The sequence below is a fragment of the Salmo salar genome, chromosome ssa12 (assembly GCF_905237065.1).
Source record: "Salmo salar chromosome ssa12, Ssal_v3.1, whole genome shotgun sequence".
In the NCBI taxonomy this organism is placed as follows: Eukaryota; Metazoa; Chordata; class Actinopteri; order Salmoniformes; family Salmonidae; genus Salmo; species Salmo salar.
This window is the reverse complement of record NC_059453.1, coordinates 38,630,963-38,650,624: the sequence shown is the minus strand read 5'-3', so window position 1 is coordinate 38,650,624 and position 19,662 is coordinate 38,630,963. Positions and strand designations below refer to the sequence as shown.

The 19,662-nt window shown below is 39.6% G+C and overlaps 1 protein-coding gene across 1 annotated transcript in view; it reads left to right on the top strand.

Moving 5' to 3' along the window:
• capn8 (calpain 8) overlaps window positions 1-19,662 on the top strand; it is a 22,110-nt gene continuing 2,448 nt past the window's right edge. Inside the window, exons 1-21 of the mRNA XM_014131562.2 lie at window positions 1-307; window positions 1,341-1,410; window positions 2,775-2,893; window positions 3,156-3,289; window positions 5,880-6,048; window positions 6,467-6,550; window positions 6,932-7,017; window positions 8,374-8,448; window positions 8,692-8,852; window positions 11,797-11,966; window positions 12,713-12,724; window positions 12,960-13,171; window positions 13,758-13,794; window positions 13,957-14,022; window positions 14,115-14,172; window positions 16,255-16,319; window positions 16,565-16,633; window positions 16,729-16,807; window positions 18,573-18,689; window positions 19,019-19,077; window positions 19,179-19,662. The exon at window positions 19,179-19,662 is cut by the window's right edge and continues 2,448 nt beyond it. Of these exons, the coding sequence (XP_013987037.1) occupies window positions 71-307; window positions 1,341-1,410; window positions 2,775-2,893; window positions 3,156-3,289; window positions 5,880-6,048; window positions 6,467-6,550; window positions 6,932-7,017; window positions 8,374-8,448; window positions 8,692-8,852; window positions 11,797-11,966; window positions 12,713-12,724; window positions 12,960-13,171; window positions 13,758-13,794; window positions 13,957-14,022; window positions 14,115-14,172; window positions 16,255-16,319; window positions 16,565-16,633; window positions 16,729-16,807; window positions 18,573-18,689; window positions 19,019-19,077; window positions 19,179-19,202 (2,103 nt within the window). The 5' untranslated portion in view covers window positions 1-70 and the 3' untranslated portion in view covers window positions 19,203-19,662. The remainder of the gene's footprint in view (window positions 308-1,340; window positions 1,411-2,774; window positions 2,894-3,155; window positions 3,290-5,879; window positions 6,049-6,466; window positions 6,551-6,931; window positions 7,018-8,373; window positions 8,449-8,691; window positions 8,853-11,796; window positions 11,967-12,712; window positions 12,725-12,959; window positions 13,172-13,757; window positions 13,795-13,956; window positions 14,023-14,114; window positions 14,173-16,254; window positions 16,320-16,564; window positions 16,634-16,728; window positions 16,808-18,572; window positions 18,690-19,018; window positions 19,078-19,178) is intronic.

Below are 19,662 nucleotides of genomic sequence, written 5' to 3'. Positions count from 1 at the left end.
ACAGAAGCAACTACGGCACAGTTCACACAGTCACACTTCACACACTGCAGCCATCTGAGTTCACAGCACCATGTCCAGTATAGCTAACCACTTGGCCAAGAGGAAAGCTACGGAGGAAGGTGAAGGCAGCAACGACAAGGCCATCCCCTTTAACAAGCAAGACTTCCAGACCCTGAGGAGAGAGTGTCTGGAGAGCGGGAAACTCTTCACTGACACATCCTTCCCTGCTGATTGGAACTCTCTTGGGTACAATGAGTTGGGTCGCTACTCTTCAAAAACCCGGGGCGTGGAGTGGAAAAGACCAACGGTAAGGACTTTGTCTCAGTGTAAGGAGGATAGCTGTAGGAGGTATATACACAAGGATGTGGTAGGCTAGCCAAGTCTCACATGATATTAGCCATTTCTGCTTTAGTGATTTGTTAGATGTGCAGCAACAGAGGCACTTGTCAATCTGATTCTTGCTTTGGTTCTTGTTGCAATTTCATCAAGATATATGTATCGAGTTCACAGCATGTCTTTTGGATTAATAACTTGATTCAGGCTTTTGTTTTACTTTGTTTTAGAAGGGTCCATTGTTTTCCCTTCTCTTACTTTCTGTGTGCTTATTTACTATTCTGTGTATTGGGATTGGTCAGGATTTGTTCATAAAAATACATGGATGGACAACATTTTCTTCCCACAATTGACAGATTAAAATGAAACTATAAATTGAAACAATTAACACCCCAACCCTTCCTCCTCCCAAATAACTTGTGTGTGTCTTTTGACTCCTACTGTCCATGTCACCAGGATAACCTCCTCATAGCTCAAGTTTCTAAGAAGTTGCAATGGGGCATATAGGGGTGGTGGCAGTCATGAAAGTGACTATGTTATGCCCCAATTACTTACTTTCACAGACAGGAGGAATATATTCAGGCATAGATAGGCTTAATTCTGATTTAGTCAATAACTGAAAATGTGATCTTGGGTGACATTTCTCCAGTCTATGTCTCAAAACTCTTGATTGAAGATGAACCATAGTGCAGGGAATAATTAAGACTGATTGGAAGGCAAATGAAGTCTTGATAAAGAATGTAACTGCAACTTACTGCCTGTATTTGTGCTGGCACCCTGTCTCAAGCATGCAAATTCTATGTACCGTACCTATATTCTGTCACTGTTTTTGCTCTGCCCTTGAAACAAATTACACTCCATTCAACTCATTTGGTCTTAATGTCGGGAAACAATTCATGCCATTTAGCATCATGTGGAGCAAAGTACCAAATGCTTAGTATTTTTAAATGAACCAAATTTCTCCTATTCATTCTGTTAGTTAAACAACCTATGCATTTTCCAAACAGGAGTTGTGCTCAAGCCCTCAGTTCATTGTTGAAGGAGCCACAAGAACTGACATCTGCCAAGGGGCTTTGGGTGAGTTTGACACCTAACCCCCATATGTATATTGCTCTGTATGTTTGCCATAACATGGGATAAGGTGTGATGAGATTATATTTTATTGTTTGTTTGAAAATGTATTAGCTTTACATATCCAAACGGCACCTTTACTACAGATATGTTTTTTGATTAAATCAAAAATTCTAATAATACATGAAACCACATATTGTTTCTTCCAGACAACATATTGTAGTGTACATCCCAAAGCATGGTTATTAAGGATAAATTATCTCACATACTGTCTGTTTATCTGTATTCAATGACAAAGGTGTGTGTCACTGTAGTCATCTAGTCATCAATGGGAATGAAATGGAAGTGGAACCAATTGTGCAAAACCTCTTACTTTTCAAATAGTGTCTATCCACCTGTTGTATGTGGTAGGTTCCCACTTCCCTTTAGTGTGCCAGAAATGTTCACAAAATGTTACATTAATGTATAGGCCTACAGTACACATTAGTGTCATTTGACTACTATACTGCTTCTTGAAGAAATGGTACACCAGGTTCGCCCTTTGTAGTAAACATACACCACCCCTAATTTACACAGAAATGGAAGACTCAAGTGTGCAACGCTGAGCAAACAAGATTTTATTCACCGCTAGCTACTGATTGGAAATTAAATAGGACACTTATTTGGAGTACAGATTTGACTGAATTTCTATTACAATATAGGGTGGTATACACCTATTCATATAGTCATGAAGAATTACTCATGCTGAGGATGTTTGCTCACTGTTGTGTACTCCCTTTGCTTTGGCTGTTACTCTTCATGTTTGTACACTTAACTCTGCCTTGCTTTTACAGTACTTTGATTTCGCTCTCCAAAATTGATACCCAGAGCTGACATATCTGCAGTCTTAAACTATTCAGCATTTATGTTTCACTATATTGCATCATGTAATATTAGTATTTCATAATATATTAATATAATGATAAGGGATACAAAACTACCAGTAATTTACCAAAGTTACCAACATTTTCTGTAATTTTGTTAATTAACAGGTAGTCTATGGCAATCTATGGTAACTTTGGTAATTTATACTTGAATACTCTACCAAGCCACAGACCCATTTCTTGGTAGCACACTAAAGTATTCAAATGCAATGATTTTACTATTAGCACTTTGAGTGTAAGATATTAAGTGTTTAACAAATTAAGTTATTCAATAAAGATGGATTATTACCAAAATAAAAATAAACAAATTAATATCCAGAAGAATCTCAAAGTTCTCTAGAATGTTCCCGGTATATAAAACATTCATAAGAATGTATACACATTTTGTATTACTTATTTATTATAGAGAGTAAATATATTCTTATTCCCACTGGTGTATGTATACAGGTGACTGTTGGTTGCTGGCAGCCCTTGCCTCTCTTACCTTGGACAAAGACATCTTGGCTCGAGTGGTACCCCCTGGACAGAGCTTTGAGGAGAATTACGCTGGCATATTTCACTTCCAGGTGAGCAATGTGTTTTTAGTAGTGATGGAGGTTTCTCATAAGTGCTGATTTAAGATCAGTTTGTCTTTTTTACCCCCTTTTTACCTCCAAAAGTTAGGATTGGGGGTGTAGGGTAGATGTTATTGTACACTCAGAGAAATGTTCAACCTTTAATGATTTATTTGTGAAGAGTGGTAAAAAAAGGAAAAAATACTTCAAGGGTGAAGCTGAACCAGGAAGGGGAAGTCGTGTTCTACCTCTGCTCAGATTTCCTTGTTTACAGTTTTGGCAGTATGGACAGTGGGTGGACGTTGTGATTGACGATAGGCTGCCCACAAGAGAGGGGAAACTGCTGTTTGTTCACTCAGCTGAGGGCTCAGAGTTTTGGAGCGCCCTGCTGGAGAAGGCCTATGCTAAGTGAGTAAACATCATTCACCCGTCATGGTTGGTAACTGGGGTCCTATTCAATCAGAATTGGTAACCACACATAAAAACACATTTTCTTACAGTGTTTCTGTTGTTGTCAGTCTATAAATACTTTGCAGTCAGATTTCTTTTATTTATTCAAATGTGCATCCCTGCAATTCAAGAAAAATGTGGCTTTTGACTTATCCCGTAAACCCAGTGACTAGGTTTGATTGAATAGGGCCCAAGGCATTGAACCTGCACAGAGGGAATAACACAAAGGACATGGATTTAAATGTAACTGTTCCGAATGAATTACAGAACATTCGCTATAGAATCATTTTGATCTGGACCATTGTGATGACCAGCAGAGGCTTTAGTCATAGAGTGACTGTTGAATAAATATTGAAGTGTACCTGTAGCCACCAGCCACAGCCTAAAATGTAAACATGCCACCAGATTGCTCCCCTCACCTTCTTTACTTACTGTGTTTGTTATGCCAGTCCCTATTATGCTCTAATTTGTATCATTTGTCATATCTTTTACAAAACATCCCTGTACAAAAACCTCAACACCTATTGCAGTATTTTGAAAACCTTCTTAGCATGGCTTTTGGTTAGCAATATTATTGCTATTATTTTAATTTAGTTATTTTAGCTTCTTAAAAAAAAAGTTTTTTTTATTGTAAAACAATTAATTTTAAAGAATGAACTATTATTAACCTTCATACTACCGACTGGGGTCATTTTACCGCAGAGGCATATTTATTATCATAGCTCAAAGGTGGTTTATTCAATTCTTAAACTTTTTCCGAACTTTGTCAATAACCTTGTTCTTAATTATAACTTTGGGGTCATTATTAAGTGAAATACTGTATATGTGGACAACTACAAATACCTAGGTGTCTGGCTAGACTATAAACTCTCCTTCCAGACTCATATTAAACATCTCCAAACCAAAATGAAATCTAGAATTGGCTTCCTATTTCGCAACAAAGCCTCCTTCGCTCACGCCGCCAAACATACCCTCATAAAACTGACTATCCTACCGATCCTCGACTTCGGCGATGTCATTTACAAAATAGCCTCCAACACTCTACTCAGCAAATTGGATGCAGTCTATCACAGTCCCATCCATTTTGTCACCAAAGCCCCTTAAATATACCACCCACCACTGCGACCTGAATGCTCTCGGCGGCAGGCCCTCGCTACATATTCGTCGCCAGACCCACTGTCTCCAGGTCATCTATAAGTCTTTGCTAGGTAAAGTTCCGCCTTATCTCAGCTCACTGGTCACGATAACAACACCCACCCGTAGCATGCACTCCAGCAGGTATATCTCACTGGTCATCCCCAAAGTCAACACCTCTTTGGCCGCCTTTCCTTCCAGTTCTCTGCTGCCAATGACTGGAACGAATTGCAAAAATCGCTGAAGTTGGAGACTTATATCCCCCTCACTAACTTTAAACATCAGCTATCTGAGCAGCTAACCGATCGCTGCAGCTGTACACAGCCCATCTGTAAATAGCCCCTCCAATCTACCTACCTCATCCTCATATTGTTTTTATTTACTTTTTTGCTCTTTTGCACACCAGTATTTCTACTTGCACATCATCATCTGCACATCTATCACTCCAGTGTTAATTTGCTAAATTGTAATTGCTTTGCTACTATGGCCTATTTACTGCCTTACCTCCCCACTCCATTTGCACACACTTTTTTTTCCTATTGTGTTATTGACTGTACGTTTGTTTATTCCATGTGTAACTCTGTGTTGTTGTTTGTGTCGCACTGCTTTGCTTTATCTTGGCCAGGTCACAGTTATAAATGACAACTTGTTCCCAACTGGCCTACCTGGTTAAATAAAGGTGAAATAAAAATTAAAAAAAAAAATAATATCATAAACAAGCACTCTTTTCATGAAATAATACAAGTTGGCCATAAACTAATATTTTACAGCCTTTCAAACCTGATTCTGGGGTCCATTCTTCATCGTTGTCACGGTCCTCAAGCTCACTGTCCTCACTACCAGAGGGTATGATCCTAACTGCTCGATTAGGCTCCTTTCACCCATAGAATGTCCCTGTGTCCATTGCCTGTGAATGTCAGGGGATATGTTGGCACATTTGTTTTTACATCAAATTACATGTCTTTCATTGAGCATGATACTGAATTGCCCTGAAAAGTAGCCTAACTGCACAATGTTGCACTGAGGCAAAACAAAAGTAGCTTAAATGCACAATACTGTCCTGAGACAAAATATATATATATATATATATATATATATATACAGTACCAGTTTGGACACACCAACTCATTCAAGGGTTTTTCTTTATTTTTACTATTTCTACATTGTAGAATAATAGTGAAGACACCAAAAATATGAAATAACACATATGGAATCATGTAGTAACCAAAAAAGTGTTAAACAAATCAAATCAAATCAGTTACCTGTTTTGTTTGATGTGCGTTTTCTGACAGGTTTTCATAATTAAACAAAGATGGATTCTTACTTTGTTTTTTTCAAGGGATGTGTTGTGTTGATGACATTGTATTTGATTTTGATATAACCAAACATAATCAAACTCTTCTTTTCTTTGTAGAGTCAACAGTTCCTATGAGGCCTTATCTGGGGGCTCCACCACAGAAGGCTTTGAGGACTTCACTGGGGGCATCGCTGAGACATATAATCTTAGCAAAGCCCCACGGTACCTGTTCAAAATCATGAAGAAGGCCCTGGGGCTGGGTTCTCTTTTGGGCTGCTCCATTGATGTAAGGGTGTTTTTGATGAGTCATCTTTAAGTACATAATATTCCAGTTGTACATTGCAAGAACCAAGAAATATAATGCTGCCAAGGTCCTGACGTGTTACTGTACCTTTGGGACACACCGAAATGCTTTTTAATTGTGAGCAGAATATACACCTTGATCCCAGAATCCCAATGTCCATAGTAACAGTTTTTTGAATATAGGTCAGATGTCATGACTGTTTTTTATTTATTTGTCAGACAAAGGAAAGGGTGAAACCCTACCTTAAGATTGGCATGTGTAACTACATACATCTCTTATTGACATGAAAAGACAAATTATACAAAAATTATACATCTGTTTGGATCTGTCCTACATGAATAAATTATAGTATGCAGTAGCGGTACATTTTTTTGATATGTAGTGTTCTGGGGTACTGTAGATAACAAGTGCGTACGAGACGGAGGCAGTTACTCGTCAGAAGCTGGTGAAGGGGCATGCATACTCAATCACTGCAGCAGAAGAGGTAAGAATAAGCCTTTTCTCAGTACATAAAACTATCAAGGAGAAGTAAAATAAGTTAATATAATGTGTTCAGCCTTTTTAGCAGTTCAATGAGTTGAACTGTTTTAAAAAGACTGCTTTGGTAACATTAAACTTAATGTTGTCTCTGTAACAATGTCATAAAAAAGACTATGATATTATTAGTAGTATTCTAACTGACATACTATTATTACTATGTCATTTTATGACACATGACACATAGATCATTTAAAAAATACGTATTTTAGACAACAGATCATGATGCATGAAGTTAATAGATGGCGTGTGTTTTGCAACACGATAAGATAGCCAGGTAGCCTCTTGTCAATCGTAACAGTCTGTCAAATTTTTGTGTTGAATGAAGGTACACCTGCATGGGACTCCAGTTGAGCTGGTGAGGATCAGAAACCCCTGGGGTCAGGTGGAGTGGACGGGTGCCTGGAGCGATGAGTGAGTAAATAACTAAATTAGTAGCAGTGTTGAGCAACTTTATTGACCATATAACCATTTCGGATGGTTGTGGCACACACACAACAAACAATTATACAACACTTAATTGCAGGTATATACAGTGCATTCTGGAAGTATTCAGATCCCTTGACTTTTTCCGCATTTTGTTACATTACAGCCTTGTTCCAAAATTGATTAAATAAATATAAAAATCCTCATCAATCTAAACACAATACCCCATAATAACAAAGTGAAAACAGGTTTTCAGAAATTGCTGCAAATGTTTTAAAATTTAAAACATAAACACCTCATTACATAAGTTATCAGACCCTTTGCCATGAGCCTCCAAATTGAGCTCAGGTGCATTCTGTTTGCATTGATCATCCTTGAGATGTTTCTACAACTTGATTGGAGTTCACCTGTGGTAAATTCAATTGACTGGCCATGATTTGGAAAGGCACACACCTGTCTATATAAGGTCCCACAGTTGACAGTGTATGTTAGAGCAAAAACCAAGACATGAGGTCAAAGGAATTGTCCGTGATGGCCTACCCCGACCAAACCTGGGCCAATTGTGCGCCGCCCTATGGGACTCCCAATCATGGCCAGATGTGATACAGCCAAGATTCGAACCAGGGACTGCAGTGATGCCTCTTGCGCTGAGATGCAGTACCTTAGACCGCTGCACCACTCGGGAGCAGAGTTCTGCTATCGCACGGCAAGCGGTACCAGAGCGCCAAGTCTAGGTCTCAAAGGCCTCTGAACAGCTTCTACCTCCAAGCCGTAAGACTCCTGAACAGCTAATCAAATGGCTACCCAGACTATTTGCATTGCCTCCCTCTTTTACGCTGCTGCTACTCTCTGTTTATTATCTTTAACTCTACCTACATGTACATATTACCTCAATTACCTCTACTAACCGGTGCCCCTGCACATTGACTCTGTACCGGTACTCCCTATATATAGCCTCACTACCGTTACTTTACTGCTGCTCGTTAATTATTTGTTACTTTATTTTAAATGTTTTAAACATACTTGTCTATTTTTTAGTTAACACTTACTTTCTTAAAACTGCATTGTTGCTTAAGGTGGCTTGTAAGTAAGCATTTCACTGTAAGGTATACACTTGTTGTATTCAGAGCATGTGACAAATAAAATTTGATTTGAAAAGTTAAGGGGTCTGTATACTTTCCAAATGCACTGTAAGCTTTAAAAATGGTGATACTGTGACAATTTCTGGGAGAAAGCTGTTGGTAAGCCTCCAAGAAAGCATATTTTATTGGTTGTGAAATTCCCTGATGTTGTAATATCACTTGGAGAAGCCACCTGACAAGCTTAAACTCTCTCTCTCATTAGTTCCAGGGAATGGGATGGAGTACGGCCGGAGGAGAAATCCAAGCTAGACCACTCTGCAGAAGATGGAGAGTTTTGGTGAAACTGTTTTTTTTTCTATTGGTATTGCACTGTATTAAATACCCCAATTATATTGTTTGCTACAGTATAACACTTTCATTAGAACGATATAGTCTAACAGCTGGCATAAAATAACTTTGGATTGTAACATAAAAAAAGTGTTTCTTTCCATTCTTGTCTCTTTCAAATGTCATACATAAAATACATATTCCTTTAGATTTTATGTGTATGGTACCAACCTACTCTTTGTTCCTTATCCAGGATGGCCTACTCCGATTTCCTAAGGCAGTACTCCAAGCTGGAGATCTGCAACCTGACTCCAGACACGCTGGTCAGTGATGAAGTGGGTCACTGGAACCACTACCAGTTTGAGGGGATGTGGAGGGTAGGCTCTACTGCTGGAGGATGCAGGAACAATGCAGGTACAGTACCTGTCAATCTCTAATAATATAACATAATATTCAGTGGGTATTAAAACTACTTGTAAGAGATTTTTTGCTGCTAGGATTAGTGCAAATAGGCAATCTGCAATATTCATGGACAGCTGATGAGTTATAATATGGTAAGAGCAGAGCTTAATTTGTAAATCGGGAGGTTCCGGAACAAAAAGTAAGTGCGAGAGTAGGGTGACCTGGGGGGTTCTGAGGTACCGGAATGCATTAAAAAAACTTTATAATAAACCATTGCATGCATAGCATCGCATTTGCATAGTAGCATAGAGCAGTAGAGTAGAGGCACTTACAGAAGTTGCACACATGGAGAACATTTTTAGTATTCTAGGGTCTGGGAAAAATGTGGCATTTTATAAATGCATTTCATGCAATTCTACGTTATTTTACATAACTGGAGAATATTTTTTAATACCATTAAAAATAATCGAAATGGCAGGCTGCGTTGACACTGACAAACAGAAAATATGAGATAAATAAAAAAACGACCTTGTCTTGAATCCATCAATAGCCTAGGCCCAGGTGTATGGAGACACATATCGTAGGCTACAACATGAAGAGGAAACTATTGCCCTAAAAATGCTTTCCAGTTTCACTGACTCACCCAATGATGCGCAGCTCACTTGCTGGTGATGGCCGACGCGCTCATGCCAAAAGCCTATCTCTCTCTCTCTTTTGTAAAACAATATTTGGAAGTTGATCAAATATTTTGGTAACCTACAGCATATTTTGGTAACCTACAGCACAAAGGAACACCTATGTGAGAATGCTGTTCATTGACTACAGCTCAGAGTTCAACACCATAGTGCCCACAAAGCTCATCACTGAGCTAACTGGATCCTGGACTTCCTGACGTGCCTCCCTAGGTGGTAAGGGTAGGCAACAACACCTCTGCCATGCTGATCCTCAACACTGGGGCCCCTCAGGGGTATGTGCTTAGTCCCCTCCTGTACTCCCTGTTCACCCATGACTGCAAGGCCAAACACGACTCCAATACCATCATTAAGGTTGCTGACGACACAACAGTGGCAGGCCTGATCACCGACAATGATGAGACAGCCTATAGGGAGGAGGTCAGAGACTTGGCAGTGTGGTGCCAGGACAACAGCCTCTCCCTCAATGTGAGCAAGACAAAGGGGCTGATCGTGGACTACAGGAAAAGGCGGGCCGAACAGGCCCCCATTAACATCGATGGGGCTGTAGTGGAGCGGGTCGAGAGTTTCAAGTTCCTTGGTGTCCACATCACCAACAAACTATCATGGGTCCCCAGATCCTCAAAGTTCTACAGCTGCACCATCGAGACCATCCTGACCGGTTGCATCACCGCCTGGTGTGGTAGCTGCTCTGCATCTGACCGTAAGGTGCTACAGAGGGTAGTGCGTACGGCCCAGTACATTTGGTTTTTACACTGTTGCTACTCGCTGTTTATTATCTATGGATAGTTACTTCACACCTACATACTTGTACAAATTACCTCGACTAACCTGTACCCCCACACATTGACTTGGTACCCCCTGTATATAGCCTTGTTATTGTTATTTTATTTTGTGACTTTTTACTTTAGTTTATTTGGTAAATATTTTCTTAACTCTATTCAGGCATGTGACAAATAAAGTTTGATTTGAAAGGCCTGTTTTGTCTGCATGGTGTTTTTTCATTGACAGATTTTCCCCAGTCAGGAACGTGCGGTTACAATCCACAGCTAGGCTATTTAAAAAAAAAAAAGATTCTATTGATCCTCTGTGGCTAAATTATAGACTTTATCATTGTTTAGTAGGCTATTCTGAATGATTTCATTTATTTCTGAACAGACAGCAGCTTTGGCAAATGTATTTCAATGTATAAGGGGTGCTGCAGTTCCTTCAGAACCATTCGCGTGGCGATGATTCTATAAGGAAATAAATGATGAAGTGCAACGCTAGAGAGATGAGAGTTGCAGGCTCATTCATGTCTATCAGAGCAGAGAGGGATCATAGAAAGTGAATCTCATTCTACATGTGAGAGATACTGGCGCGCTTCTCACACAGCCACGTCTGCGCGTTGGTCTCAAACATAGGTTACAATATTGCGCAAACCATAAACCCGGGCCGGCCCAACCAAAATCAACTCTTAGAATATTAGGCACCGGCGGAAAATCAACCTTTTCACATGACGTTCTTTTGTGGGGTCATGAGAATGAACGAATAGGCAACTTGAATGAACTTTGATCGCTTTTATTTGAATTTTTACATTGCAAAAAGGTGAGAGAAAATACATTCATGCCACGAGAGGTACGGGTTTCAGCCAATAGTTTCCGGAAGAAAAACTCCAAAACGGAGAGGCTCAAATTAAGCACAGGGTTAGAGTAAAAAGTGTATAGTGTTCAGGGTAGCCATGTCCACGATTTTCCGGCAAAATGTTGCTAATGAAAATGTATTGGTAATGGGTTGCGGGATTTGGGGCTACTTCTAAATTGCACTGCGGCCACCATGGCATTTCTCTTATTTTTTATCTATTAATTTCACTGTGACCTGCTGCTTCTGATTATCAGACAATGAGGCAGGCTGTTGCTGAGTGAGTGTGTGTGTGGCCCAGAGAAGTGTGTGTATGTGTGTGTTGAGACAAGCGCTGCAGCAGGCAGCTGAATCACGTGAGTGAGAGGAAAGCAGCACGCGCGCGCGCGCACGCCATGACATGTGATGTGAGAACAACGAACTAACAGCACTAGCTAGCTAATATGGAGACACTTAATCGATACATGTGGCAACTCCTCTCTTGAGGCTAGTTTTCAGGCCTTTTGGGCAGGTTTTGAGTGGTCATCGACTGGACATTGTAGCTAAACCTGGCAACACTAAACCTGGCAACACTCTGATAGTGTTGCCTCGATTAGTCACTAATCTTTTTTCACAAATCTTTTTTCTCACCCATTTCTCTGCAGCCACATTCTGCTCTAACCCCCAGTTTGCCATTAAATTGGATGATGTGGATGATGACCCTCATGATGGCAAGGATGGCTGCACCTTCTTGGTGGGCCTCATGCAGAAAGACGGCCGCAAAGAGAGGAGGTTCGGCCGGGACCTCAACACCATTGGCTTTTCAATATACCAGGTGCAACATCACCACCCCAGAGTGAATTTATCCACTTAATCCATAACTGGTTAACACTCCACCTGGGTATGCAGGCTTTTGTTCCAGCCCTGCCTTATAGGGCCAATGCAGCCATTTTTATCTCAATATTAAATCATTTCTGGGTAACAATGATGTACCTTAGTGTAATAGTTTTCCATTAAAATGGTCAAAAATAAACACACATAGCTTTAAAAAATAAAAAAATAAAAATACTTCACAAGCAAGACTTGCTAGGACTGTCTGGGAGTGGTCTGAGTGAGGGGCCTAATGGGAGGGATATGTAACCTGAAAACTAGCTGTTATCAGCAGAGAGGTTTGGAACTCTCTTTGTTATTGGTCTATAAACTTACACCGCCTGGTGATGTCACCAGGTAAGCCAAAACTCCACCCATGCAAAACCTGCTAATTAGAAGGTCCTGTTAAAATAGTTTTTTCAATCAGCAACTATCAGAAAATAAACACTGATCATATTTGTTTTACACTTTTACCGTGTTAGTTTAATCAGCTGTTGTACAATATGATACAAAAAACAGAATTTCTACAAATCAGCTGTTTATGATATCCTGAATTCGCTCAATCAGGTGTTTTAGAGCAGGGCTGGAGCAAAAGCATGCATACCCAGTGGCTCTCCGAGAGGAGAGTTGGCTACCCCTTACTTAATCCATTTTAAAATAAAATGGTCAAATCTGTTAATATTTTGATGTTTGTTTTTGTTTGTTTTCCAGGTTCCTGATGAGGTATGTATGGTACATAAACACATACAAAGAAAGAAACTCAATCATAATTATAGATACAGTATAAGGCCATTTTCATGCTGATCTGTTCATATCACATTTTCAACCTATTAGGAGCCAAAATATGAGTACACTGTCTAATGCACAAAAAGTAAGGTAATATGTTGTTTGAAACCAATGTATAATGCCACAATGTAGACTACAGTAAAAAGGCCCTATCATCTGTGTTTGATGGCAGTATAAGGGCCGCACCAACATCCACCTGGGCCCAGATGTGCTGCTGAGACAGAAGTCTGTGGCAATGAGTAGCACCTTCATCAACCTGCGGGAGATCTGTGACCGCTTCAAGCTGCCCCCCGGGGAGTACGTCATCATCCCCTCCACGTTTGAGCCCCACAAGAAGGGCAGCTTCCTCTTGAGAGTCTTCTCTGAGAAGCATGCTGCCACCAGGTGGGGCCCGCGTTTATAAAGAGGTTATACAGCCTGCAATAGAGTGGGACTATAGCATTTTTAAAGTGATTATTTGAAATAAATTATTAAGCCTTTCTAAATGTTGCAAAGTCATAAGGCATGTGAATAGATCCATATGTGTCATTGTTTTATTAACATTCTTGGTTTTATGTTTCTAGATGCTGTTGTGAACACTGTAACGTTTTATATAATGTAGGTCTATGTAGCAAACACGGTAGTGTTCTTAAAAATAATGTAGGCCTATATAGCAAATGGGGATCCACTTGTGCTGACAATTTTTTTTATGGCGCGGCTGGATAAGACGGTTCAGGAGGGCGGTCGCGTGTGTTTGTGAGGCAGAGGTCCTGGGTTCAAGCCTCGGTATGAGCCGAATCAGGAGGAAGTGGTACTCGCTAAGGAAGCAACGTGAAATAATTTACACTTACATGAGTTAGATCATACATTTTCATTCAATTTGAAAATGTAGCTTTGTTACCAGGGCACAATGACAAGCATATGTAAAAACTTGACACGTTTATCATATGGTGTATGTTATATGTATATCTTTGTATGTGTTTTGTTGCAGTCCAATGGAAGAGGATATCAGTGTGGAAGTTGACGAGGTACATCATAGTTATTTCTTTTCTTTTGATCTCAACATCTTCCAACACAATTTTGTTTTTATGTTTACTGAGGTATGTTTCCGGCTGCAAATTCCAAGTGCAACATAATATTTAAACAGAGATTTATTAATGTTTTTTTATTTATTCTTTTACCCTTTCTAGCCTGATATTACAGAGGGTGATGTGGATCCCTACTTCAAACGTCTATTCTTGCAGATTGCTGGAAGCGTATGTATTTCTATATTATTTTTGTTCTTTATTTACATCAGTCACATAACGATCTTATTTTCCTTTCTAATATATTAATTTAATCTTGACAGGATTCTGAAGTTTCTGCCTTTGAACTTCAAAAGATTTTAAACAGAGTGGTCACTCAGAGTGAGTAAAGGAGATTTATATACATTGTGATGCATCATCTGTGATGAGATACAGTGGGTCTATATTTACGAACATTAAGAAAAAGTTTAAATTTAAACTTTTTCTCCACCCCAATTAAAATTGTTGACGTTGTTGCATGTGATAAAATGCTACATTTTAGTTGTTCCCATTACATAACCTGGCACATTAAACCATATGCTAACCTGACCAGGTGGCAGTGATTATGTCCGGTCACAAATTCCTCATCAGCCAATTTCAAATGTTGACGTAGATGGACGTGATCTAACGCTTTTTCATGAAAATGTTCTTAACAGAAGTTTTAAAAAACTGTTATTAAAAACACACAATCTCAACTAGACGATAAGCTCACAGTGTAGCGAGCCTGGCTCCTGGGTAATTTTTGCTGTTTGTGGCAAGTTGGAATCCCAGGAGAGTTTTTTCCTTTGAAATGTAGAATTACATTTATTGTGATAGTGTGTTCCAAAGTATGGCCAATACCTTGTAAATGAAGATTACAAATATATTTAATGAGGAACTTCTTGGAGTCCCTATTGCAGACCAACACATAAGCTACTGCTACAGTGGTGTAACATTAACGTTAGTGCTGCCGGTGTGCACCGAAGCGACGCTTCTCAGAATGGTGCTTGTTTAATAAAGTTTAGATCAAAGCTGAATCAATGTCTCGCAAGATCACCTACAGTAACTGTCCAGTGTTTCTATGAAATATGACCTATAATTACTTACAATATGAGTGAAATAGTTTTTCTTTCTAAAATTGGCAATTAAGTAGGTTAAAAAGCAGCTTTTCTTTTGTTGGAATGGTGTGGGTGTATACTGGTCATTAAAAAATATTTATCAGAGTAGACCGCTGATTGGCCAGCTCATCCACCTCTAGACCGCTGATTGGCCAGCTGATCCAGCTGATCCAGATGACATCATACTCTATGATGAAATAGCAAGCATTTTTGAAACAGTGTTTTTGAGATACATGTTTGAGGTGGGGGGTTTTTCTCTCCAGTTTATGCTTTGGCCACAAATACGAGTAAAGGACGAGTCAACCACATTATTTGGGTATGAGTTAAAAGAATATGAACTTTTAAAAGTGAGATTATCACTGGACACTTAACTTTAAGGATGAATTAGTATTCTATATAGGCCTAGCATACCGAATATAGCGAATATAATAGCATACTATAACATTACTGTTAGACCAAAACATCTTAATTTCTTATGTAGGCTACACTTACAACATGTTACATGCATTATAATCATCCATTTCATCGCATATTTGAATCAATCATCGAGGACCAGCAGAGAACAGTTTTTTCCTTAACAAAAAAGCTTGACACGAGTGGGCCTCGAACCAAGTGATACTGTACCCCACAGATTCACAGTTAATCAGTTTAGCATGTATGCCACCTGGCAGTGATTGTAATGGAGGTACATGACAGCTATTTAACAAGCCCATAAGGCTCTTAGACTTTCTTTTTTTTTCTTTTTACAATGTACGATAAACTGAAATGTTGTGTAGACCTCCTTTATCTTTTTCCTGTAAAAACACATGGATTTGTGTGAAACGGATAAGCAAAAACGTGTGATTCTTTTCATATATGCGAAAAAACATGCCTTTTTAATTTTGTCTAACGTTAGAGGCTAGTAACCTAGTCAAGGATGCATCATCCAATATTGGGACACTACACTTTACAGACCAAGTGAAACAAAAGTAAACCTTTCATTTGGAGGTTTAAAATATCCCTCTGGTGGCCAAATTGACCTATTTTAAGAAACAGTAAATATGGCAGGTTATCTTATGGGAACCGTTGGGCCAGTAACTAAATGGTCACTGCTTTGAATCCCTGAGCCAACTAGGTAAAAAAAAATCTGTTGATGTTCCCTTAAGTCGCTCTGGATAACTGACTAAAATGCACATGTAGTATTGTATCACGTGCAACAACATTTTTGAATTGGCTGATGTGCATTTTGAGACAGATAAAATATCAACTTAAATATTTACCAGTATGGACCCAGTATGTGTTAACAGTACGGTATATTAGCTTTACTTGTTGCCACTCTGTTTTCAAGGATCTCACATCAAAACTGATGGATTTAGCCTCGAGACCTGTCGTCACATCATCAGTCTGTTGGATGTATCCTTTCCTACAGTAGCATGAGCCATTCATTCTCGATATGATATGGAAAAATACACATTTTACTTTTCAACATGTGGTATTAGGAAATTGTTCCTGTGTGGCACAGTTGGTAGAGCATGGCGCTTCCAAAGTCGTGGGCTCGGTTCCCACAGGGGAAAATGTATGCACGCACTACTGAAAGCCGCTTTGAATGAAAGTGTCTGCTAACTGGCATATATTATATCTGCCTTGACCACAATCAGATGGATGGCAATGCAAAGTTGGGCCTGGTTGAGTTCCATACTTTGTGGACTAAGATCCAGAAGTATTTGGTAAGATTAAAGGCAGAGACTGTGCTGAGTGTACAGTATTGAAACTGGTATTATTACTGGTATTCGAGTCTGTCAATGATTTCGATGTCCTATAGGAAGTCTTCAAAAGTCACGACTCTGACAACTCTGGCACGATGAGCACCCACGAGATGAGGGGGGCGTTGGCTGAAGCAGGTATTGTTAAGAAACATTGACTTATTTAACCATTTAATTTACAATGTACAAAACATGCTCTTTCCATGACATAAACTGACCAGGTGAAATCTCTTATTGATGTCACTTGTTAAATCCACTTCAATCAGTGTATGTAGATAAAGGGGAAGAGACCGTTTAAAGGATTGTGTATGTGTGCCATTCAGAGGGTGAATGGGCAAGAAAAAAGATTTACAGTAGGTGCCAGTAGGGCTATCGTAGTAGCTGCAGGCGCCATGGCCGCGGGAACATGTTTTGGGAGGTATTTTTCTCCCCACTCTGCTGACGACAATTTTTCTCTGCTCATACAGGAGTAATGAAGGCCTAGTGCACTAAATGTGATTTTTTTCCCTCCCATTATTATTATAATTTTTAAAATATATATAAATGATTGTTTTAATTGTAATTTATCAGGGGTGCTCAGCACCCCTACCCGTGGCTATGCCAGGCGCACCGGTTTGAATGTGTCAAGAACTGCAACGCTGCTGGGTTTTTCATGCTCAACAGTTTCCCGTGTGTATCAAGAATGGTCCACCACCCAAAGGACATCCAGCAAACTTCACACAACTGTGGGAAGCATTGGAGTAAACATGGGTCAGCATCCCTGTGGAACGCTTTCGACACCTTGTAGAGTCCATGCCCTGACAAATTTAGTCTGTTCTGAGGGCAAAAGGGGGTGCAATTCAATATTAGGAACAAGTTCTTAATGTTTTGTACACTCAGTGTAGTTAAACAGAAGAGTATTAGAAATCTACCTACGTGTGGGCCTCCCGAGTGGTGCAATGGTCTAAAGCACTGCATCACAGTGTCGAGGCGTCACTACATCCTGGGGTTCGATCCCAGGCTGTGTCATAGCCAGCTGTGACCGGGAGTCCCATAGGGCGGTGAACAATTCGTCCGGATAAGGGGAGGGTTTGGCCGAGGGGGCTTCCTTGGCTCATTGTGCTATAGTGACTCCTTGTGGAGGGCTGGGTGCCTGACAGCTGACTTCAGTGTTTCCTCCGACACATTGGTGCGGCTGGCTTCTGGGTTAAGTAAGCAAATCTTAAGAAGCAGTGTGGCTTTGCAAGTGATGTTTCTGAAGCCACATGACTTGATGTTTGCCTCTCCCTTTGGGGAGTTGCAGCGATGAGACAAAATAACTATCAATTGGAGAGAAAAAGGGGGTTACATTAAAATAATACATCAACCTTCATGTAATGGAGTATTGCCCTGCAGGAAAACATTGCCAACTGTACACTAGCACAGACATATCAGGGTCAATAGAACATCATTGCAACACAACACACACTTTCCTTTATGGAGAACTTCTTTAAAACACATTTAAAGGGATATTGTGAGATTCCGGCAATTAGTGGTAGTTTCGCAAGCCAATGCTAACTAGTGTTAGCACAATGACTGGAAGTCTACAGGTATGTAGTGTAGTAGGTATGTAGTGTATGCTAGCTGCTTGTGTATGCTATCTCGCAGTATCCCTTTAAAGTCACAATGCGGCTACCGCTTACTTACTGTATGTTACCCCTACCACAACTACTACTACCACAACACTCTTACTATTGTAATATTATCAATTCAAATGCATTTGTTTGTTAACAGCAAATATTTATTAGAATGCAGCATCACGCTGGTTCATTTACCCCCATGTCACACAACATTTACATGGGTCAGTCCATAACGAATTGTTGTATTAGGACTTTGGTTGAAATGCTGGGCCAGGTTTTTATTACTATGTTTATTAATGTCGCAGGATTTCAGCTTAACAGCGAGGTGCTCCAGCTAATTGTGTCCCGCTACGCTAACTCAGAGTACTCCATGGACTTTGACTGCTTCATGGGCTGCCTGATACGACTGGAAATGCTATTTAGTGAGTGGTTTTTGACTTCATAATGTCTTCTAATAGAGGTGGTTCCAATGACACAATCCAGAGCATGGTGCTTGCATCTCTGGATATTGTACACTATAAATTGCCTTGGATAAAAGTGTCTGTTCCATGACCATTATTATTATTATTATCATTCTTTAAAAAAAATAACTGTCTGGGGAAAGCCCATGAACTGAGTGTGCACAGGATATTGTTTTAAATGAACATTTATAAAGTTACTACAATCAAATTAAAGGTATTAGCAATACCTGTTATGGGCAGGCAGATTCTCAGAGTCAGAATCACATTGTATTTATCTCTCTCTCTACTAGAAATGTTCAAAACGCTTGACAAACATGACAGTGGGAAGATCGAATTGGATGCATTGCAGGTATGTCTTCACATCTAACCATTAATTCATTTAATAAATATTTTCCGGAAATTGTTTCCAAGCAATTCTGAACAATTTGTGTTTGTGTTCATGTTTTTCAGTGGGTTTGCCTGGGCCTCAATTAGAATTCCAGAGATAATAATCTACTACAGGGACAGATGAAGACATACAACTCAATTGCATTGGACTCTATGGCTAAGATTTCTCAATGTGTTATTTTACTGTTGCTTTTATTGAATTAGACTTGGACAAAATACTTTATAGGGCTCTTGTCTACAGTAGCCTATGGATCACTCTACACCAGGGTTGGGGTCAATCAGATTTAAAAAATATTTTATATTTTACCATAAGACATATTGAGACCTAGGTCTCTTTTTCAAATGTGCCCTCCACAATACAACAAAAAATATACACATTATGGGAAGCACAAGTAAAACATCACAAATCACGCAGAAAAACAGTTACATTCCTACACAATTAAGTCCCCAATCAATACTCTAAACTGCCCGAACAGCACCAGAATATTAAGATGAAATTTATTTTGAATTTTGTCCCAGCACCACGGTGCTTTAAAAGTAAAAAGCA